Genomic DNA, 23,686 nt, shown 5'->3' on the forward strand with positions numbered 1-23,686 from the left:
TGGGCCCTGCTCTCATGGGGCTCGCTGTCCTGCCTCCCATATAGTGACAGTTCATAATAGGCAGGACTTCATTAGTGGGGGCGGGGGAAGGTGGGCAGAGTGGTCAGGGCTGGGGTAGAGGAAGCACAGGGAATGTACCCAATCCAGCCGGGGAGGTCAGGGAGGGCTTCCTGGAGGAAGGGGCAACTGCACTCAGACCTGAAATCTGAAGAGTAGTCAGTCTGGGGAAGAAGGTGTACCTGACTCATTTTCCTCCAGTGTGTCCAGGGAGCTAGACATATTTGGATATGCCTGGGGTCGGCCTGCATAATAGAGTCTTCCAGGAAGCTGAGACGGGATCCTAGCCCAGTATGGAAGGTGTTGCTTTTAGTGAGACACTATCATAACAGCTGTTCCTGTTTACCAAGAACTAATTACATTACGTTCCCTGGGCTCTGGAACCAGCCTGTGTGTGTGTGTTAGTCGCTCAGTCGTGTCTGACTCTTTGCGACCCCATGGACTGTAGCCTGCCAGGCTCTTCTGTCTGTGGGATTCTCCAGGCAAGGATATTGGAGTGGGTTGCCATGCCCTTCTCCAGCCGGAGCCAGCCTGCCTGGGCTCAAATCCCAACTCAGCAGTGTCCTGCCTGTGTCTTTGGGTGGTCATTTTGCCCCTATTTCCTCGGTTTCCTCATCAGTAAAATGGCAATAATAATAGTTCAAAAGATGGTTTCACAGTGCCTGCCATGTTATTCTGGGATGATTTCTTTGGCTAGGTCCTGTTCTGGGTACTTTACACATGAGGAAGATAATGCAGTATTATCATTGGATGTGGGCATATTGTAAGTGTCCTTAAATGACCATCTTGGGAACTTGGCTTCTTTCTTGAGGGCACTAGAGAGCCATGGAAGGGGTTTGAGCAGGAGAGGGCCATGGTTAGGTTTGGGCTTTTGCTGCTGTGTGTTTATGGGGTCGGGGGGAGGAAGCTCCAGTGGCGCAGTCAGTTAGCGCGTGGTACTTATATGGAGTGGGGGGGAGACTGAGGCTGGGTGCCCAGGGGAGGCTGGGGCAGGAATGAAGCAGGAGACAATGGGACTGGGTGAGGCTGAGGGAAGGGGAGGAGGGGGCAAGTCAAGGGATGCTCAGAAGGCCAGGTGGACGGGCCGTAAGCCTTACAGACTTGGGAGGGACAAGGCCAGGAAAAGGTCCAACCATGCTCACCTGCCCCTGAGGTGGGGGACCTGTGAGAAAACAAATTTGTAGGGAGATGTTGAGGCTTGTTTGGAATATGGTGGCTGTGAAGGGCTAAAGGGACACGCGGGAGAAGGCAGCAGGAAGTCACAGGACCCTTGGAGCAACGACTTAGGGGGTGGTTGAGGCTGCAGACAAATGAGGAAACGAAAACTATGAAGGTGGGTATTGACTGCCCTGGGTGGGAATAAAGAGAGAAGACCGACCTTGAGAAATCAGCCATAGGGTGTGTGTATACACACACACACACACACACACACATATATATACACATGTATATGTATATACATATGTATATGTGTGTGTGTGTGTTTGTGTATATATATATATATATATATAATATCAGTAAGGAAAGATTTGGGTTGCAAGTAACACAATCCTGACTGGCACTGACTGAAACAGTGAGATGATTGTATACTGTATATCACCCGAGTTAGAGAGACCTCTGGGTTTGATACTGTTCACAACTCCAAGAGGGTCTTGTGGCCCCTGGTTCCCTCTCTCTCTGCTCTGTTACCCTCAGCTGAAGGCTTGGCTCCCACATAGGCTGTCCTCATGGCCACAAAGTGGCTGCCACAGGTCCAGGCATCACAATAAGACATGTTAATTTTTAGTGCAAGAAGAGGGAAAGGGGTGTGTCTTCCCATGGTGCCTCTTTGGAAAGAAGGAAACCTTTTCCCAGTGTCTCCCAGCAGACTTCCTCTTCCATATCATTGACCAAAATTGGCTTCTGAATCAGTCATCGGCCAGTGATCATGGCATCACTATGATTAGCTTGAATTCCTCAGGACTCCCCCTGCCACCAGGGACTGAGGCTGGGGCTGAGGTTTTAGTTTGCAGGCTGGTAAATACTTGAACAAAACTGGGCTTCTATTAGAAAGGCAGAAAGTTGGGAGAATGGGAGCTGTCAATGAACTAGTCAGCCAGGATGATGATGTATATAATTATGCAGGTTGGGACCTGCATAAGGGTTACCTAGCCGGCAGGGTGGTAACAAATTGGGGCTGAAGTTCAAGGCTGAATATACCCAAAGGGGACTTTTCTTTTTTTTCAGGGGGGACTTCTTTTTCTAATTAACATAGTCCCATATGATGAGCAATGACCCCTCAACCAAAGAGAAGAACTTACAAATCAGACAGAAAGGAAGTTTGAGAGAGGAGTAGGAAAACTAGGAGAGTGGGAAATATTGGTGAGAGATGAGAGACTTTTAAAAAGGGAAAAGTCAACATTGTCAAATGAGTCACACAAAATCATTTTAATAACACGAGAGAGAACACTTATATAGGATTTACTACCTGCCAGGCACTCTTCCAAGCTCTTGATACACCAGAATTTATCTTATGCTCTCAGCAACTCTGTGAGTTAGTTACATTCTCCATATTGCAGATGAGGACAGGAGGCCCAGAGAGGTTAAATAACTTATCCAAGATCACACAGGAAGTGCAAGACTGGGATTTAGATGAGGATTTTTGTTTTTTTGGTCACCTTGTCACATGGAGGCTCAGAAATATCCACTGTCTAGTTCTTTCTTAGTCTCTCACCCTTCCTGGCTCCTCAGCACATTTGTTGACCCTGCTGCTAAAGTCAGCAGTTGGGTGAGGGGCAGTTGCTCGAGGGAAGAAGGTGCCTGTGTGATCTGGCTTCTGCTCCCCACCACTTCTCCTTTCAAATTCCTTCCTCCAAAAGAAACCAGGCCCTGCTCATTTCAGATACTTAAAAAAAAAAAAAAAGTGCACACTTAAAAATGGAAAAAGTAGAAGAATGTTCAATAGAAATAAGTCTTTCTCCTGTATGTGGGCTGTGATGACAGATTTTCTCAGGTCTCCTAGGCATGTACCAGCAATATACCTGTGTCTATATGTGTGTCATTAATTTTTCTTCTTTCACTCTGCCAAAGTGGTACTATATGGTGAGGTAATTACAATCACAGACTCTGGAGGCAAAGTCCCTGGGTATAAATCTGAACTCTGTCATTCCCAAGTCTGTGGTTTTGGGCCACTCATTTCACCTTCCTGTGCTGTTTGCCAATCTGTGACATGGTATAACAGCACCTACCTCATGGACTTGTTGGAGAATTAAGCAATATCTGTAAAGATCTTAGAACAGTGTCTGGTGCTCAATAAAATATCGGCTCGTTTCTGCACCTTTTTCATATTATATGTTTCATATATACATATATAATTTTTATATGCTTTTCTAATATTCTCTTTCTATACCTTGCTTTTTTTTTTTTTTTTTTACCAACCCAGTGTCATTCAGAGATCATTTCAGAGGCACAAGAGCAAGTCTCATATCCTTTTTAATTTATTTTTATTTGGGGTTGCACTAGGTCTTCATTGCTGTGTGTGGGCTTTCTCTAGTTGCAATGAGCAAGGGCTACCCTTTGTTGAAGTACACGGGCTTCTCATTGCAGAGCACAGGCTTCAGTAGTTGTAGGACAGGGGCTCATTAGTTGTGGCTCACAGGCCCTAAAGCTTGTAGGCTTCAGTAGTTGCAGCACATCAGCTCAGAAGTTGTGGTGCATGGGCTTCGTTGCTCCTCAGCATGTGGAATCTTCCCAGACCAGGGATCAAACCCGTGTCCCCTGCATTGCAGGTGGAGTCTTATCCACTGCGCCATCAGGGAGGTCCCTTATATCCTTCTTAATGTCTGCTGTGCCTCCTTTAGGACAGACATCCCACAGAATACTGGAGTGGGTTGCCATCTCCTACTCCAGGGACTCTTCCTGACCCAGGGATCGAACCCATGTCTCCTGCATCTCCTGCGGCTCTCACACTGGCAAGCGAATTCTTTACCACTGAACCACTGGGGAAGTCCAAGTTATTTCCATGTTTCATTAATGGACATGTGGGTGGCTGCTAGTCTTTTGCTAGCATAAATGAGGCTGTAGGGTGTACCTTGGGCATGTAAGTAACAGGGGGACTTTCTCCTGGTGCGGATATATTCCAGAGTCGGGGGTACCATGAGGACACCCCAGTCTCTCTGCTTCTGTGAGTCTAGAAGGGCTCAGGTACACAGCTGCTGGGTTTCTTCCCTCAGATGAAGTCACCCTTCCTGGTCTGTGGGGGTGGGCTAGGGGGTGGCGGGGCACAGACTTTCATAGCTCTTTATTTACCGGGAACGCTTATTCTGCACTGTGTTGCACATAATTGGAAACAACAGTGATAGATAAAGCCCCAGGCCCTGCCCTCACAGAGCCTGCCATGCAGTGGGAAACAGAGACCCACTCCTGGGCAGCCATAGCCTAGCGTGGTGAGGGGAGGGATGAGGGCTGCTTCTGTATCACAGACAAGACATGAAGGCAGGAAAGCGGTCAGGTGGTGACAAAGTAGGGAGTAGTATTCCAGAAGGGGTTTATAGTGTGTGCACAGTCTGGAGGAGAGCCAGCATACTGGGTCAAGGATATTCAAGACTCTGCTTTGGACCACAGAGAGAGCAACAGATGAGTGGATAGGAGGGACAACAGGCATCAGTTTATGCAGAGCTCTGGAAAACAATTTAGTTTGGATGTTTCCCTAGGGTCCTGGGGAGGTATGGAAGGTTCCCAGGGTGTTGTCCCCAGACCATTAGTATCAGCATCACCTGGAATATAATTACCAGCCCCATCTAAAGACTTAAGGGAATCTAAACCCCTGGGGGTGGAGCCTAACAACTTGTTTTAACAAGTCCTTCTGATTGAGTCTAATGCACTCTGAAGTCTGAAAACCACTGGAGTTTAAAGTCAGCTTTTAAATACAACATATATTTAAAACAGAAAAAAAAAAAAATAAAGTCAGCTTTGCAGTCCATCAAAAAGTCATGGTCTGGGGAATTCCCTGGCGGTTCAGTGGCAAGGACTCCAGGCTTCCACTGCAGGGGACCCGGGTTCAGTCACTGGTGGGGTAACTATGATCCCAGCGGCAAAATAAAATAAAGACGGTCTGAGTCCTTAACTGTTGGGCGTCAGAGTACCAATGAAAACTGTTAACTTATTGAATATTTATTTGTGCCAGGTACTCTTCACGTGTTATCTTATTGACTTCTCAAGACAACTGCCTTTGTCTTTGTTCTGCAGATGAGGGTGTTAAGCCGCAGTCAGATTAATTTCCCACACGGCCCTAATTTTTTTTTTTTTTCCACTAGAATTGTGATAGTAAAGTCTGATTGGGTAGAAGGATAAGCAGGCCAGAACCACCAATAGGAACTCCTGAAGGCCTTTCTAACACAAACTTCGTCCGCAGTTCCCTCTGCAGTCCAGGGCCCGCGCGAGTGTTGAGCTTCTCCCTCCCTCTGTCCCTTAAGCCGTAAGCGCTAGTCGGGAAGCGCGTTGCCACGGAGACAGGCGGGTGAAGCAGGCGTGCCTCGCGAAAGGCAGAAGTCGGTTGCGGAAGTGTAGGCGGCCATTTTGAGACCGGGCAAGAGGGGCGGGACTGGAGCGGCAGAGTGACGGTTGACCGGTTTTAACTTAGTGACTGGTACCACCGGGCAGGGAGAAGAGGGAGGTCTGGGGCCTCCCTGGGAGGGATGCGGGGGGTGGGGGCGGGGTTAAGAAGGGGCGGAGAGGGGCGGGGGAGGAGAGGCGGGGAAAGGCTGAGGAAAAGGAGGAGAGTCCAGGGACTGGGCACAGGAGGGGCGGGGCGGAGAGAGGGCGGGGCGAGGAGCCTGGAGAGGCCGAGAGAAGGAGCCGGGCCATGCAGAGGGGCGGGGCTAGAAGAGGCGGAGCTTAGAGCTGGGCTGTCCGGGGCATGGAAAGAGGTGGTGAGAAGACGAGGGGAGGAGACAAGGTACCGCGGTTCAGGGGGAAAGTGAGGACCGAGAAAGCGCCGACAGACAAGGCAGCGCCGGCAGGGAACGAGGAGGTGCAGGGCGCAGAGAGGGCGCGGAGCGAGCGGAAGGCCAACGGCGAGGAGAGTTCCCGAGGCAAAGAAACGGTCTCCACCGAGAAGGGGCGGGGTCATAGGAGGGGGCGGGGCAAGGAACGGGCTTGGGAAGACCACCTCCCCCAGGATGAGGGGGGAGGGCGGGTCGATAAGGGGAGGGACAAGGCGCAGAAGCTGAGCGAGGGGCAAGCTACAGGCGAGAAATCGAAGCGAGGACAGGGGAAGAGGTGGGGCGTGGGGAAGGTGCAGGTTCGGGAGAGGGACGGGTCTAGAGGCAGGGTCTGGTACCTGGGCAGGGCCCGAGCACGGAGAAAGGGGCGGTGCGGAGAAATGTGGGGGGGCGGGGCAAGAAGTGGGGGCGGAGCCAGGCTCAGGTATGCGAGGAGAGGAGCTGGGGGCAATAGGTGGGGCATAGCTAAACCGAGAAACAGAAATAGAGACCGACTGAAGAGTAGGGGTCGGAGGCAGAGCAGAGGAAGAGCAAAGAAGGATAGGGCAAGGTTAAGGGGCGAGGCTGGGAGGCGGGGCGAAACCAGGGGTAGGGGCATGGCCAGGAGCAACAGTAGGGGAGAGCCCTGGAGTAACAGCAGAGGTGGGGTCCGGAAGAGCAGTAATTGCCGGCCCGAGGTCTGGAGCAGAGGTGGAGCCAGGAGCAAGAACAGGAGAGAAGCCAGGAGCAAGAGCACAGGCGGAGCCAGGAGCAAGAACAGGCGAGAAGCCAGGAGCGAGAGCAGGAGAGGAACGTGGAGCAAGAACAGGCGAGAAGCCAGGAGCGAGAGTAGGAGAGGGACGTGGAGCAAGAACAGGCGAGAAGCCAGGAGCGAGAGCAGGAGAGGAACCTGGAGCAAGAACAGGACCGGAGCCAGGAGCAAAAGTAGGAGTGGAGCGAGGAGCAAGAATAGGGGTGGGGCCAGACGTTTGAGCACAGGTGGGGCCAGGAGCAGGGACTGGGCGGGGAGCAGGAATAAGGCGGGATCTAAGACGGCGCCTACCAAGAACAGTCTAGCCGGCTGGTGACCTCCGCCTTCTCCAGGTTGAAGCCACGTTACCCACTTGCCCGAGATGTTCCCTGCTGGCCCTGCTCCGTGGCCGAGGCTCCGAGTCCAGCGGGCGCTGTGGGCACTGCTGGTGGTGCTGTTGGCACCGTGGAGGTTGTGGGCGATACAGGAAACCCAGGAGTGCACCTGGCAGGTTGTCTTGAACAACTTAGAGTCAGTAGGCAAGAACGACGCGGTCGATCATTTCGTCGATCAAGAGCTGTACACAGTGGACAAAGTGTTCGACCTGCTAGTGGACGCACCCATCGACCGGGATGAGGTGAGGAGACTGGGGGCAGCCGAATGGGAGAGGTCCTGGAGCTGCACCCTTCTGGGCTCTGGACATTTGCTCACCATCTCCTTGCAGACATACCTCGGCTTTCCTTACTACCTGAAGATCAACTACTCCTGCACAGGAGATGTGGTGAGTGGGTGCAGGGGTGGGGGACGCTTATTCTGTTGGGGCCTCAGTTTTCCCCCTTTCTAACATTTAAATAGGCATGGCACCATTGAACCCTAGAGACCTTAAAGATTCAAGAAGATTCCTGGTATCTCACCAGGCACATAGTTGGTGCTTGTTAGCTTTTGATTTCCATAAAAAAAAAAACAACAAAACAACGGAGATATATAAAGACTTCCCTGGTGGTCCTGTGATTAAGACTGAAAGGTTCCACTGCAGGAGGCACAGGTTAGGCTCCTGGTCAGGGAACTAGGATCCCACATGCCAGATATTGGGGTCAAAAGAAAAAGAAACATAGATATTTTCCTCATAAAGTGAAGAAAATATTTTTTAAAATTGAGATAGAATTCACATGTCCTAAAATTCACCATTTAAAAATATACAATTCAAGAGTTCCCTGGCAGTCCAGTGGCTAGGACTCCCGGCTTGGTGTGCAGGGAGTGTAGGTTTGATCCCTGGTTGGGGAACTAAAATTCTACAAGCTGCCCAGCACAGCCGAAAATACAGACAAACAAAAAACAGTTCAATAGTTTTTCGTATATTCACAAAGTTGTGCAACCATCACCACTATCTTGTTCCAGCACATTTTCATCACCTCAAAAGGAAACCCTGTACCCCTACCCTCCCGAGCCCCTGGAGACCACTGTTCTCTACTTCTGTGAAATTGCTTATTCTGGACATTTCATATAAAGAATGGAATCAAGTAATATGTGGCCTTTTGTATCTGACTTCTTCCACTTAACATGTTTTCAAGACCCATCCATGTTATAACATGGATCAGTATTTCCTTTTTATGGATGAGTCACCGATGCAATGGACTTGAACTTGGCCAAACTTTGGGAGATGGTGAGGGACAGGAAGGCCTGGCATGCTGCAGTCCATGGAGTCACAAAGAGTCAGACATGATTGGGCAACTGAACAAGGACAATATTCAGTTGTACAGATGTGCTACATTTTCCTTAGCTATTCATTAAGTGATGGCGATTTGAGTTATTTCCACTTTGGGGGTGGTTATTATGAATGATGCTGCTATGAACATGTGTATACATGTTTGTGTAAGCATCTGTTTTCAGTTCTCTTCAGTATATACCTAGAAAAGGAATTTCTGGGTCACATGATAACTCTGTTTCACTTTCGAGGACCTGCTGGGCTGTTTTCCAAAGCAAATCCATGTCTTTTTTCATTCTCATAAACAGTGTATGAGGGGTCCAGTTTTTCTATATTGTCATTTGTTGTTGTCCATTTCTTTGATTCTTGCCCTCTAGTATGTGTGAAATGGCATCTCAGTGTGGTTTTGATCTGCATTTGCCTCGTAACTAATGATGTTGAACATCTTTTCATATGCCCATTAGCCATTTATCTATCTTCTTTGGAGAAATGTCTGTTCAGATCCTTTGCCCATTTAAAAACTGGGTTATTTGTCTTTTTATTGTCACATTATAAAATTTCTTTTTATATACTGGAAAGTAGTTCCTTCTCAGATGTATAATTTGTGAATATTTTTCACATTCCATGTCTTTTCACTTTCTTAATGATGTCCTTCAAAGCACTAAAGCTTTACATTTATTGAGATATAATTCACATATCATACAATGGCACCATAGTTTTAATTTTTGATAAAGCCCAATTATCATTTTTTTTTTCATTTGTTGCTGGTGCTTTTGGTGTTGTCTAAGGCTTTACCTAACCACAAATCATGAAAATTTACTCCCATGTTTTCTTCTAAGAGTTTGTTTGTTTGTTTTAGCTCTTATGTGGGCCTTTGATTCATTTTGAGTTAGTTTTTGTATATGGTGTGAGGTAGGGGTCTAATTTTTGCCTGGGAATATCCAGTTATGCCAGAACTGAAAAGATTATTCTTTCCTCATTGAATTGTCTTCACATCCTTGTCAAAAATCAATTGATTATAAGTATAAGGGTATATTTCTGGATATAATTCTATTCCATTGTTCTATATGTGTGTCCATATGCCAGTACGACACTGTTTTGATCACTGTAGCTTTGTATTAATTTTCAAATTGGGAAGTTTGAGTCCTCCAAGTTTGTTCTTTAAGATTGTTTTGACTGAAATAAGCAGAATGTTGTGGTTGAGAATTGAAGTTCTGAAGGCTACAGACCTGGGTTTGATTCTACCATGGACTCATATTTATCTGGAGGAAGTATAGCATGATAGTGAATCCTTTGGGCTCTGGAGCCAGGCTGCCTGGCTTCCAACCCCAGTCCTGCTCATAACAGCTGAGTGATCTCAGGCAAGTCACTTAACTTCTCTGTACCAAAGTCTCCTCATCCTTAACAAGGCTACAATAATGATCATACCCACTTCATAAAATGATTAAATATGTATGAAGCACTGAGCACAGTGGCTGGTTCATAGAAAGTGAATGCTAGCAACAAGTTTCTAGAGAGTGATCTGGGCCGAGAGTTGACTCCATCAACTTTCTCTCCTTATCTGTGAAAGCCTGATAGTCATTCCTTTATCTGTTCATGCAACACATACTCTAAGTCAGACCCTCTTTTTTTTTTTTTCCACAATGGGTTGGGGAGGCAGTACAGTGATAAACAGTGTGGCCTGATGTTTCTTCTGGATTCAGCCCACCAGGGAAGCAGACAATCGACAAGTAAATACAGAAAACAACTTATTGGTGTAATCAGTGCAAAGATGAAAATAAAATGAGGTGAAGGTGTTAGCTGGAGTGTTTGGGGAAGGTCTCTGAAGAGCTTGAGAAGAGGCCTGAATGATGAAAAGGGAGAGAACTGGGGAAAACACTGGAGCCAAGGGAACAGCAGGTGCAGCTGTCCTGAAATAGGACCGAGGCCGGAGTATATGAGGAACCGCCCGGAGGCCTGTGTGTGGCTGGAGCAGGCTCAGCAAGGGGGACAGTGGGAGGGGAGAGTGAGACCTGGCTTTCTCTCTAGTGAGATGAAGCCATGAGGTTTTGAACAGAGGAGGGATGTGATGGGATTCAAGTGTTAACAGGCTGAATAGGGGGCAGAGCAGGAGCAAGGAGACAGGGAGGAGGCTGATGCTTGGTCCAGGCAAGAGTTAAGGGTGGACAGCATCAGGGTAGTTGTGGCCACTATAGCCCTGATAGGGAAGAGCTCCCCAACCCACCAGCACCTGCTCCCCTGTGATTGGAAGCCAGAGGCAGGGCTGGGACAGGTGTAGGGGGCAGGATTGAAAGGGCCCTGGCCGAGGCATTCCTCAGGATGAAGGCCTGTGCCAAAGGAATCAGACTCATTAAATCTCCCACCCGTGTCTCATAGCTCCCCCCACACCCCTGCCCACAGCGACTTGAGCACAGCTGTCTCTTGGGGATGCCTCCAAGCCTTTGCTAATGCTCTTCTAGAGACTTCCCTGGTGGTCCAATGGTTAAGACTCCATACTCCCAGTGCCAGGAGCATGGGTTTGATCACTTATCAGGGACCTGCATACCACATGATCCAGCCAAAAAAAAAAAAAAGAAATATTAATGCTGTTCTATACCCAAGAATGGGCTTTCCCTGGTAGCTCAGCTGATAAAGAATCCGCCTGCAATGCAGAAGACCCAAGTTTGATTCCTGGGTCGGGAAGATCCTCTGGAGGAGGGATAGGCTATCCACTCCAGTATGCATGGGCTTCCCTGGTGGCTCAGATGGTAAAGAATCCTTCTGCAGTGTGGGAGACCTGGGTTCCATCCCTGGGTTGGGAAGATCCCCTGGAGGAGGGCATGGCAACTCACTCCAGTATTCTTGCCTGGAGAACCCCCATGGACAGAGGACACTGGCAGGCTACAGTTCATGGGGTAGCAGAGTTGGACACAACTGAATGACTAAGCACAGCACAGCACATACCCTAGAATACATGTCTTCCTCCTTCCATCTCCACTCTAAGTCAGGGGTCCCCAAACTCTGGGATCTAATGCCTGATGTTCCGAGGTGGAGCTGATGTAATAATAATAGAAATAAAGTGCACAATAAATGTAATGCACTTGAATCATACTGAAACCTTCCCCTCACCCCCCAATCATGCTCAGTGGAAAAATTGTCCCCATTAAACTGGTCCCTGGTGCCAAAAAAGTTTGGGGACTGCTGCTCTAAGCCCTGCCCTCCCTTCTTAGCCCAGCCAGGATCCTGGCGCTTCTGGGAGGTTGTCCCTGGCCACCCAGTCACCCTCGTCCCTAGTTCCTTTCTGTATAACTGCCCCTGCCTGCCTGCTTGCTAAGTCACCTCAGTCATGATTGACTCTTTGTGACCCTATGGACTGTAGCCCCTCCAGGCTCCTCTGTCCGTGGGATTCTCCAGGCAAGAATACTGGAGCAGGTTGCCATGCCTTTCTCCAGGGGCTAACTGCCCCATCATACCCCAGATCCCAGTTCCTAAACCAGAAGCCCCAGGAGTGAGAATGGAATCCCTGAAGTGAGGGAAGAGGCTGCTAGTAGTTGTGGGTGCCAGGTGCTCCCACCTTTATATTTTTGTTTGTCCTATGCTTTCTTGCCCTATGCATTCCCTATGTCTAATTTCTGTCTGAGGACCTTGCTCTGGACTCACCTCCTCCGGGAAGACCTCCTGACTCCCTCCCAGCCAGAAGCACCTCCGCCCCCTCTCCTAGACTGGTTCCGTCCCCCTCCCGTGCCCCAAACCTAGACCATGTTCTCTGACCTTCCCACGGTGGAGATTCTGTTCTCCTGACCCAGCCTAGGAAGAAGGCAGGCTAGTAAAGGTGGGGTCAAGGCAGGGGGACCCACAGCCTCTCTTAAGGACACCCCTGTGGGGCCATCTCACCCTCAGTCCTCCGAGGCCTTGGTCCGCAAGGGCCATCTGACAGGGCTGAAGCCGGTGGTGCTGGTCACCTTCCAGTCCCCAGTCAACTTCCATCGCTGGAAGATAGAGCAGCTGCAGATCCAGATGGAGGCAGCTCCCTTCCGCAGCCCAGGTGGGCCTGGTGGGTGGGGGCGTGGCCGTGTGGGGCGTGGCCTTGTGGGGCGTGGCCAGGGAAGCTCAGCCGGGTTCCTGGTCTCAAGGGGCCTATGACTTGGTGGGGGTGTGGGGGTGGTTGCGGGCCTCACAGGTATCTTTGACCTGGGAGGGTGGTAGCCAAGGATGCCTCAGCAGGTTCCGGGGCCCAGATGGGGCCACACAGAGGCCCCAGGGGGATCCATGGCTGAGAATGGAGTTGCGGGGGGATCCCAGTGGTTTGTGGCCGGCGTGGGGGGAGGCTACTGGAAGGCCCCAGCAGCTTCAGTACCCACCGCCTGCCAGCAGAGAGATGTGACGCAGAGGAGGTGTGTCTCATGAGCTGGTACACGCCCATGCCCATCAAGAACGGCAGCGTGGTCATGCGCGTGGAAGTTAGCAGCAATGGCCTGGGGCCCTTCATTCCCAATAAAAGGTGCCCTTTCCCAATCCCCGGCTGGGTGAGGCGCGGAGACTCTGGGAGGGGCTTCCTAATTTCCGGATTCCCACAGAAGAGAAGAGGGGTCCTCAGGGCGGGAAAGGGGCAGGGAAGTGGCTGTGAGCTCTGGCAGCAGCCAGAGCCCACACCGGTGCTTGCCCCACACCCACCTCCAGGTTTCGTGTGAACATTAACGGCTTCCTGGAGAGACAGCGAGACCACGAACTCCAATTCACTGTGGGAAACGAGGTGAGGGGGCCCTGGTGATGGGAAGGGCCCCTGGTGCCGTAATCTGCTAAGTACACTTTAAGTCTTGACAGTGACCTGTGCGAGAAGGTCCTCTAGCATACCCATTTTAAAGAGGAGCAAACTGACGCCCCAAAACGATGGAGCCATTTGCCCACAGACTTGAAACTGTGTCTTCCTGACTCCTGCACCCATATTCTTAATCATAGTGCATTCATTCATTCAGTAGGCACTTCCTGAGCACAGATTGTTGGAACATAGCAGCGAACCCACAGACCCAAATCCGTGCCCTCTCTTTGAGCTGACAGTCTAGTGGGAGAGACAGACACCAGACCAGCACACATGAGATCAAGTCAATTCCACAGCAGGTTAAAATGTGGTCAGTGCGCTGGAGAGAATTCAGAGTGAGGGGAATTAGATCTCTGTAAGAGGGGGTGGCGGGGGCTTCCCAGGTGCTTAAGGCTCAAGAATCCATCTGCCAGTGCAGAAGACGCAGGAGACATGGGTTTGATTCCTGGGTTAGGAAGATTCCCTGGAGTAAGAAATGGCAAAAAAAAAAAAAGAAAAAGAAATGGCAACCCACTCTGGTATTCTTGCCTGGGAAATCCCATGGACAGAGGAGCCTGGTGGGCTACAGTTCATGGGGCCACGAAGAGTCAGACACAGCTGAGCACACACACAGGAGGGGGTGGCAGTGTTTAAATGGATGCTCAAGAAAGGTGTAATTGAGAAGATCGACATTTGAGTACAGTCTTGGTGGAGGAGAGGCAGGAATTACGTGGTTACTAGAAGAGCATTTCGAGCAGAGGGAACAGTCGGTATAAAGGCTCTGAGAAGCAGTGAGAAAGCCCACATGGCCGGGAGAAAGTGAGCAAGGGGGAGAGTGGTGGAGGATGAGGTCAGAGAGGTGATGGAGGCAAATTGCACATGGCCTTGTGAGTCAGGGTAAGGTCTTTAGGTTTTACCTTAAATGAGACAGAACCGTGGGAAGAGAGGGGGTTGTCGAGCAGCCCTCTGGCCCCTACCCCGCAGCTCTTCCATCTGATACCCCGGTACTTTGTGAATGTCCCGTCGAGGCCGCTGTGGTACACTGTAGACCAGACACCTGTACTCATCCTGGGTGGCATCCCTGAGGAGAAGACCGTCCTACTGACTGACACAAACTTCAAGGACTTCTTTCTCGTGGAGGTGAGTCACTGCAGGGCAGAAGGTGGGCTGGGTTCCAGCTCCTAAAGTGGAAAGGGGCCCAGGGCCATGGAAGGGATCCCCAAAGTCACACCAATGCCCAGGAGAGGCAGATAACATCAAAAAAAGACAGACGTTGCAGCCAGGCAGCCTGGGTTCAAATCCTCCTTCTGCCGTCTCCTAGCTGTGTGATGTTGGGCAAGTTGCTTCACCTACCCTGGCCTCGGATTCCCCATTTGTAAAATGGGAACGACATTTATATTTACCTTATAGAATCATTCTGAGAATGACACAAATGCATAGTAGTCAGACCCAGAATGAGTAATATGGGAGTTGAAGCTATTATTATTTATAGGTCCACCATTTGTAGTTCTGAAATCCCAAATCTTTGAAATGGCATTTTCACAATTCGAGGCTAAAATGCATTTGTTGAGAAGCTCTGACTTGAGCTAACAAAGACTTCTTTTTTTTTAATCTTTATGCATTCCATTTAATAATATTCTGATGCTGCCCTGCAGAAATGTTAAGGAATTTGATTATGGGGTGCTGCCCCAGACGCCACTGGGTGTTTGGGTGGTATATATGTGCCATGGTGCATACTCAGTCATTCAGTCATATCCAATTCTTTTGTAGCCTGCCAGGCTCCTCTGTCCATGGGATTTTCCAGGCAAGAATAGTAGAATGGGTTGCCATTTCCTAATCCAGGGGATCTTCCCAATCCAGGGGGCTCTAGCATCTCCTGCATTATAGGTGGATTCTGTACTCCTGAGCCACTGAGGAAGCCTCATATATGTGTCATCTTACCTTCTAAACACTGGAAAATTCTGAATTTCAATATACACCTGGCCCCTAGGGTTTCAAATTTGGTGTTGTGAGCCTATATTACTTCCAAAACATGGAAGCAGTGTCTGAAGTGAGGTCCTTTCAGTGTGAAACACAGACATGTTTGGGTTAATCTCAGTTGTAGGCAGAACTCCAAACCAGTTTGGTTTCAGCAGAGAAATAAGATTGAATAGGTGCACCCAACTGCAAAGCCTGGACACAGAGCAGCCTGCAGGCCTGGCTTGATTCAGGGTTCGAATGAGGACTCCAACTTTCGGCTTCACTTCTTCTGGATTAACTCCATCTTCAAAGTGATTCATATCATCCCAACTCATAGGCAGAGAAAGGGAGCACCTCTTTTCCAAATAGATTTAAAAAAAAATTCCTGAAACTTATTTGCTTGATCCTGATGGGCTCAGCTTGGGTCATGTGTCCCAAAAGAATGGAGCGTGCCAGCTAGCTTAGCATGAGTCATGAGATCTGTCCTAATGAGGAGGGTAGCCAAGACAAGAGACAGTGAGAGGATGACTTCCCCGGAGTGACATCAGGGTAGCTTTGCCACAAGAGGGGAGGACAAGATGCTGGTTGTTAATTGTGTCTAAGATAACAATGTGCACCACAGCAACCCCGAAAGTCTGCTTGAACCTCCTCCCATCAAAGTTGAAAGTGCTATCATGATTTTTTTTTAAAATATTTGTTTACTTACTTATTTTTGGCTGCATCAGGTCTTAGTTGCAGCATGTGGGATCTTCACTGCATCACATGGCATCTTTTATACTGTGGTCCATGGGATTAGTTGCTCCGAGGCATATAGGATCTTAGTTCCTCCATTAGGGATAGAACCCGAGTCCCTTGCGTTGAATGGCAGATTTTTAACCACTGGACCACCAGCGAAGTCCTCCCACACATGGATTTCTGACAACCCCAGGTGGATTAATGTTCTCTCAGTTCCCTCTGGCTCTGAATTCCTGCTTCTGTTGAACTCTTTCTGTTTATAGAACATCTCTGTTCTATAGAGCTGTCCTGTCAGCTCTCTCTCTGGTTCTGACCCAGGTCTTTGCAGACCTTGGTCAGTTTTCATGCTTCTGACCCAAACACACCCACAGGAGAGATGTAGCCAATGAATTCTGCTGAAGAGATTTGGAGGACAAAGGAGGGGAGTTAAAAGTGCAATTTGAACTTCAGGCATCCTTTTTTTTTTTAATTTATCAAGATGAAAATCATAAAATTCACTATTTTAAAGTGAACAGTGTAGGGCCATTGAATATATTGGTATTGTGTAATCACCAACTCTATTTCCAAAGAATTTCCATCACTCCAAAATCAAAGTCTATTTATTCTCAGTTTTTAACCAGGACTTTTCCCACATTGCAGTCTCTACTCTATTTTCCTTCCTTCGTCCTGTTTCACACCTCAGCACTCCTGTCGACTGCCCCTAGGATCTCATAACAACCCCTGCCCCCTCACCCCCTGCACACACACACACACACACACACACACACACACACACTATGCAGCTATCTTCAGCCCTGTGTTGGTCAGGTTTAGTTGCTGTAACAGGAATTCCCCAGCAGCCTAGTGATTAGGATTCCAGGCTTTCACAGCTGTGGCCCAGGTTCAATCCCTGGTCAGAGAACATCCCAGAAGCTGAATGGTGCATCCAAAAAAAAAAAAAGATTCTGTAACAAAGAGACCCTGAGAGAGAACAGCTTAAATGGATGCTATTGCTCATTTGCCAAACAGTCCAGATGTGAGAAAGCCCAATCTCTTTTACTTTCCTGCTTCACCATCCTCTAGGCCCCAGGTGTTGATCTTACCCGTGTGACTTGAGCTGCATCATGCCCATGTCCATACTACAGCCAGCTTGGAAGGAGAAAGAGCATAAGTGAAGGGCAAGCTATTTTCTCTTACGCAAGTTTCACTTGCAGTCACATTCCATTGCTGAGGAATTAGTCAATTGGCAACATCCACTGCAAGGGAGGCTGGGAAGTCTAATTTCCACCTGGCTGGCACATACCCTGCTAAAACTCCATTACCAAAGAAAACGGGAGAAATGGAGTTGAGCCCAACTTGCCACCTGCCAAAAGTGGAAGAGGGAATTTGTTAGTTCATGTAACCAAAAAAATTTAGGACTTCAGGTCCAGTTTGATCCAGGATTTCAAACAGTGTCACCAAATCTGAGTCTCTCTCTCTCTCTCCAGTTCTCAGACCTGGTTCCTCTGTATTGACTTTGAATTCAGTCCAGTTCAGTTCTGTCACTCAGTCATGTCCAACTCTTTGCAACTGCAGCACTCCAGGCTTCCATGTCCATCACCAACTCCCAGAGCTTGTCCAAATGATTGACTTTATGCTCAAACATCTCTGGACTGCAAAGTTTGCATCTTCTCAGGCCCACATCCAGTGGGAATTATCTTTCCCATTATCTTCTAACCCTCAAATCCCAAGATTCTTCCACTTGGTGTGGCTCACCATTCGCCCACCTTGACTCAGTCATTGTGGTCAGAGAACCCCAACAGGCTGCTTGTTGGGGGAAATAAGTCAGAACTCTCAAACACTGCCCAAATAAGAAATCGAGCTGACTCACAGCTTTTCTTTTTCTCAGGCATGTGGAGGAAGATGGGAGGTGTGATGATCTTCTAGTTTAACGAAGAAATTTTCCAAGTGTTTCTTCCAGAAAACAGAGGCAGCACTTTAAATATTAACAGGGCAATACATTGTGATATCCAGTCAAAATGACAGATTGAGAGGGTGCAGGTTAGTTTGCCCAGGCATAGCAACAAAGTCTGTAGTCTGCAGAAATCTCTTATGTACTGAATAGGTAGGGAAGTGAGAATGTTCATGTTCTTCTTAACTTGGTGAAATTTCCCTTAGCAGCAGAGCCTAGAGTTTTATTTTGATTTATACTTTTTAAAAGTAAAAAATAATTTTTTCTTGTCTTCATTGCACAGCATGTGGGATCTTAGTTCCCCAACCAGGAATCGAACCCATGCCCTGGACATTGAAAGCTCAGAGTCTTAACCACTGGACCACTGGGAAATCTCTGATTTATACTTTTTGTTGGAAAAGTTAGTAGAAAATTACACTTTCTAGTGGAAAATTTCAGTCAAACACAAAAGTAGAGAGAATTGTATAATGAACCCAGTTTCAGTAATTAACATTTTGCTTTTTTTTTGTCCTACTTTTTTTTTTTTCCTAGAATGTTTGAAAGAAAATTCTAGCCATTATACCATTTCACTTGTAAATTCTAAGAATACTTGAGGAAATATCTCTAACACATTAGGACTTTGAAGAAATAAAATCACAATGCCATTATGATGCCCAGCAAAATTAACAGTAAGCCCCTAATATTGGGTTGGCCAAAAAAAATCATTTGGATTTTTTGTAAGGTGTTACAGAAAAATCCAAATGATTTTTTTGGGCCAATCCAATATCATCTGACCTGGTCATAGTTAAATTTCCCCCATTATCTAAAAATGTGTTTTATAGTTGGTTTGCTTGAATCAGGATGTGCATGTTGCATTTGGTTGTGAACTCTCTTAATTCTCTTCTCACCTGTAAGTCTGCTCTCCCCTGACCCACAACCATCAATCACCTTTTTTTTTTTTTTCCAGGTAATTTGAGAAGCCAGGCCTTTTGTCCTATAGAATTTGACAGTTAATTGCCTTTTTTTTTTTTTTTTTGCTGCACTGGGTCTTCATTGCTGCACGTGGGCTTTCTCTAGTTGTGGTGAATAGGAGCTACTCTTCACTGCAATGCATGGGCTTCTCATTGCGGTGGCTTCTGTTATTGCAGAGCACAGGCTTGAGGCACATGAGGTTTAGTAGTTGCAGCTCAAGGACTTAGTTGCTCCATAGCATGTGGGATCTTCCTGGACCAGGGATCTAACCCACGTCTCCTGCATTGGCAGGTGGATTCTTTACCCCTGAGCCACCAGGGACGCCCTGGCTGTTTTCTTCTTCATAGAATCAATTAGCTTATTCCTCTGACCTTATGTATTGAATATTAGTCTCAGGGTGCCATAATAAAATACCTCTGACTGGGTGGCTTAGGCACAGAAATTTATATTCTTGTAGTTCTGGAGCCTGGAAGTCCAAGATCAAGGTGTCATCAGGGTTGGTTTCTAGTGAGGCCTCTTTCCGTGGCTTGCAGATGGCTGCCTTCTCACTATTGTCATCATGTGGCCTTTTCTCCGTGTGCATGAGTGGAGAGAGAGAGAGATCTCTGGTGTCTTTTCCTCTTCTGATAAGGACACCAGTCCAATAGGATTAGGGCCCCACCCTTATAACCTCACTTATAACCTTGCTTATAACCTTAGTTATCTCCTTTAAGGCCCCAACAGACTCATGTTGGGGGATAGAGCTTCAACATGTAAATTCTGTCTGCAACACCCTATATTGCCTATAAACTGGTAGTAAGTTCTAGAAGCTTGGTTAAAGTTATACTCAATCTTTTAGGCAAGAGCCCTTCATTGGATGCTTTCCCACTGTTAATGATATTGCCAGTGTTAGTGATTAGTCGGTGAGTTCAGATGTCCAGTTGTTCAAATAGAATAGGATAGGGACTTCCCTGGTGGTCTAGTGGTTAAGAATCCAGCTGCCAGTGCAGGGGACATGGGTTTGATCCCTGGTCTGGGAAGATCCCACATGTCGTGGGGCAACCAAACCCATGAGCCGCAACTACTGAAGCCCGTGCTCTAGAGCCCGTGCTCTGCAACAAGAGAAGCCACTGCAGTGAGAAGCCCTCGCACCACAACTAGAGAAAGCCCATGGGCAGCAACAAAGACCCAGCGCAGTCAAAAATAAATAAATATAAAAAGTACAGAATAGGATTATTAAAATGTGCCTTAGGCCAAGCATGGAATCTTGTGGATCCACATGAGGACAATCCTGACTATGGCCTGGGGAACCGGGTATGCTGAGCCCCGATGAGTACATGGAGCACGGCCCAACTCCAGGGAGCACAGCAAGCCCCCACTGGCTCTGGCCTGGGTCGCCTCCTTCCAGGGGAAGTTTGTTAGGGGAAGTTTGGCCACCAAGATGCTGCTGCAGGGTGAGCAGGAAGGGGGCCCTGGGGGCAGCCACATGTGTCCATCCCAAGCAGTGGTCAGAGCAGGTGCCTCCCGCCAAGGCGGGACACGGGAGTGGAGATCAAGGCCACCTGCTCACCAATGGCTCCACTCCCCTGCAGTTGAGCATTGACAGTTGCTGGGTAGGCTCCTTCTACTGCCCCCAAGCCAGCTTCACCGCCACCATCTACGATGCCATTGCCACTGAGAGCACCCTCTTCATCCGGCAGAACCAGCTCATCTACTATTTCACAGGCGCCTACACCACACTCTATGAGAGCAATCATGGCAGCGGTGAGGGGTCGCATACCCGGGCGTCCTGGGCATCTTAGGCCATGGGACCTGCCTGTTGGAGCCCCAGGGAGGGTGCTTCAGTGAATCCATCACTGGAGGCACCTGGGGATGGAATTACCACGGGTGGGGAGAGGGGGATGTAGGAGGGACTTCCCAAGCTCCTGAAGCATCACTTCCCGCCCTGCAGGCACCTCCTCCTACCCTCTGTATATTGGGGCAAGGCTTTCATCCAGACCTTCCCAGGAGTCTTGAACCCACTAAGGGCAGAGAGAGGCCTGAGAGTGAAGGGAGGGAGCAGAGAGAAAGAGAGACACGTGCATGGTCACTCATATGCAAAGGCGCAGAGAGGGTCAAAGATGTACCAGAGAGAGATGCACACCAAGCGAGAAGTGTGGGGCGCTGGGGAGGGGCAGGAAGTCAGGCAAAGAGAGAATCAGGGACGGGCTGTTGGAAAGGCAGAGCCATGAAGGAGATTGATCAGGGAGGAAAAGAGAGACTTAATTTTTAATTTATTTATTTGGCTGCGTCAGGTCCTAGTTTCAGCACGTGGGATCTTTAGTTGAGACATGTAAACTCTTAGTTGTGGCATGTGGGGTTTAGTTCCCTGACCGGGGGTCGAACCTAGCCCCTCTGCTTTGGGACTGCAGAGCCTTAGCCACTGGACCACCAGGGAAATCCTAAGAGAGACTTTGGATTTGGCCTCATCTTTTAAATGATATCAAAGCCCTAGTTCTTCTTACCCCCCTGCCCCTCCCCATGTAAATAAGCGATGTGAACTTACAGGATCACAGAAACTTACACTATAACCCCTATTTCATTAGTGAGTGTTCCCAAAGGCTTTATTTTTCTCACTTTCTTTCTTAGGGAACTTTGACAGTGGGAAGAACCAGGTTAGAATAGACGTAAGTCAAAGAAAGGGGTGTTTATTGGCTTAGACAGCTAGAAAACTCAGGAGCATGTTGGTTTCAGGCACAGTTGGATCTGGGGACTCAAGGTCCCAGGCTCAAGTGTCTGTGCTGGCCCCCACAGAGAGATGGGTTCGAGTCCTGGCTAACGAGTGCATCAAGAGGTTGTGCCCCGTGCATTTCCATAGCAATGGCTCCGAGTACGTGATGGCCCTCACCACTGGCAAGAACGAAGGTTACGTCCACTTTGGGACCATCACAGGTAAGGTCGGGAGTCTCCAGCAGCCCAAGAGACCCCTCAGGGCCCTCTCACTCCCTAAGAGTTCTGACCCCAGGCCCTCACCCCTCACCATATTCCTTCAAGAGGGGTCCCAGGCTATGAGTCAAGATGGGTTTATGCCTTTGTAGTGGCAGGGCTTGGTGGGAGGGGGGAGTGGTTAGGTATCTTTCACAATGTGTTTGGTTTCAAAGGGCAGAAGCCCAATTCAAAAATCATTTAAGCGTAGAAAATGTGTAGACTTATATAGATGAAAAGACCCAGATGCAGCATCAGGCATAGCTGGATCCAGGGCTTGCAGGGTGAATCGTCAGGACTATCCCTTGGCAAGGGAGTATAGCCTAGGGATTATAGTATGGGTTCATGAGAGAGACTGCTCTAACACACCCAACTCAAGTCACCTGTGGCTTTGGACAGGTAACTCAACCTCTCTTTTCGGGCACTTATCCTCATTTGCAAAATGGGGCTGAGAATACTAATACCCACATCATCATGTTGATATCAAGGTTAAATAAGTTGACATATGTGAAGGTCTTAGAGCACTAGGGACATGGTGAGTCCTATTCAAGGGTTTATCATTATTAGCCCTATAATTTGGCCTCATTTTCAGATAGATACTCCCTTCACAGGGGTTAGAGATGGCATCCAGGAACTTGGGGCTCACATCTCCCACTGGTTTGAGTCACCCCTGACAGCACTCTTTCCCCATTGGCCTTAGCACAAATCCCAGGGTTCACTCTGACTGGCCCATTTCTGGGTCATGTGCTCAGACCCGAGCCAAGTACTGTGACCAGCAAGCAGACATATTCTGATAGGCCAGTTGTGAATGGACAGAAAGGCCAGTTGGGGGAGAGCTGCCCCAGGGCTAAGAAGGAGGCACAGGTATTCAACCCTGGATAACTGAAGAGCTGATGTGGTGGGGTGCCAGATGGGCTGGGAAGGGCCTGAGCATTGACCTGCTCTGCTCCTCAGATGGCCTCGTGTCCTTCAAGTTGCTGCCCAGGAATCGGTCCGTGTGCAGTGCAATTCTAGGTATCCCACTCCCACATGGGTCTGCGGGGGTGGGGAATAGGGTGGGCTTGGGAGGGTTGGGGGGCAACTGGGGATGTGGGAGAGCAGGGAAGGGTGGGAGAGGCCACGGGAAAAGATGGGCAGTTTCTGGGGATGGGTGGAGAGTCACCAGGATCAGCCTGGCAGTCACAGAGACCATGGAGGGGGACGGGGCTGGGGGTCTTTTCTGGACTTCTGCCTCCCCTCCCCAGCTGTCAACTGCTCCATCACCTGGGCCGTATTCATTGCTGGTGACTACAATCTACTGATGCTGGTGGAGATTGTAGGCCCTACCTCCCAGAAGTATTTCCAGGTGGTCAGCTATGACCTGGGTAATTGGGGCACCACTGGGGGCTGCTAAGCGGGAAGGGGCAGGAGATGGGGTTATGAACTGCTGCTCCATCTTGTGGCATCTGTGCTCAACAGATAGCAGAAAGGAAATGTGGCTCCTGCCACTGCTAGGTCGGGGCAGTGGTGGAGAACAGGCCGAGTGGCCTGGGAAAACTGAGAGGAAGTCGATGAGACTGGAGCCGAGGGGGAAGGGGAAGGAGGGAGATTGGAAGCATGAGCAATGCGAGACCTGGGAGGGCCTTGTGGCTCACAATAAGATTTGATGTGAGCTGATGGAGTGAGAATAGGGCTGCCGTGTACAGTTGTTTAGGGCTTCCCAGGTGGTACTGGTGGTAAAGAACCTGCCTGCCAATGCAGGAGACAGTAAGAGACATGGGTTTGGAAAGATCCCCTGGAGGAGGGCATGGCAGCCCAGACAGAGAAGCCCCTAGGGCTACAGTCCATAGGTTTGGATACTCCCAAAGCAACTTAGCAGGTGTGCATGTACAGTTGTTTAGGCTGTGTCTGGAGCTCCCCAGCCAAGGAATCAAGTCCT

At 48.9% G+C, this 23,686-nt stretch overlaps 1 protein-coding gene across 3 annotated transcripts in view; it reads left to right on the top strand.

Annotated features, from left to right (window-relative positions):
• The first annotated feature begins 6,016 nt into the window (after positions 1-6,016).
• Positions 6,017-23,686, top strand: part of CATSPERG (cation channel sperm associated auxiliary subunit gamma) — a 30,083-nt gene continuing 12,413 nt past the window's right edge. The window contains exons 1-11 of one of the 3 annotated variants that reach the window (XM_061139201.1): positions 6,017-6,139; positions 7,122-7,405; positions 7,493-7,549; positions 12,353-12,497; positions 12,827-12,953; positions 13,133-13,205; positions 14,235-14,390; positions 20,397-20,568; positions 21,598-21,735; positions 22,723-22,782; positions 23,013-23,132. In XM_061139201.1, coding sequence (XP_060995184.1) covers positions 7,151-7,405; positions 7,493-7,549; positions 12,353-12,497; positions 12,827-12,953; positions 13,133-13,205; positions 14,235-14,390; positions 20,397-20,568; positions 21,598-21,735; positions 22,723-22,782; positions 23,013-23,132 — 1,303 coding nt within the window. In that variant the 5' untranslated portion in view covers positions 6,017-6,139; positions 7,122-7,150. Of the gene's footprint in view, positions 6,140-6,568; positions 7,406-7,492; positions 7,550-12,352; positions 12,498-12,826; positions 12,954-13,132; positions 13,206-14,234; positions 14,391-20,396; positions 20,569-21,597; positions 21,736-22,722; positions 22,783-23,012; positions 23,133-23,686 lie in introns of those variants that run through there. The other 2 variants (XM_061139200.1, XM_061139203.1) reach the window with 2 other exon arrangements.

This window comes from Dama dama, chromosome 4 (genome assembly GCF_033118175.1).
Source record: "Dama dama isolate Ldn47 chromosome 4, ASM3311817v1, whole genome shotgun sequence".
Taxonomy (NCBI): domain Eukaryota; kingdom Metazoa; phylum Chordata; class Mammalia; order Artiodactyla; family Cervidae; genus Dama; species Dama dama.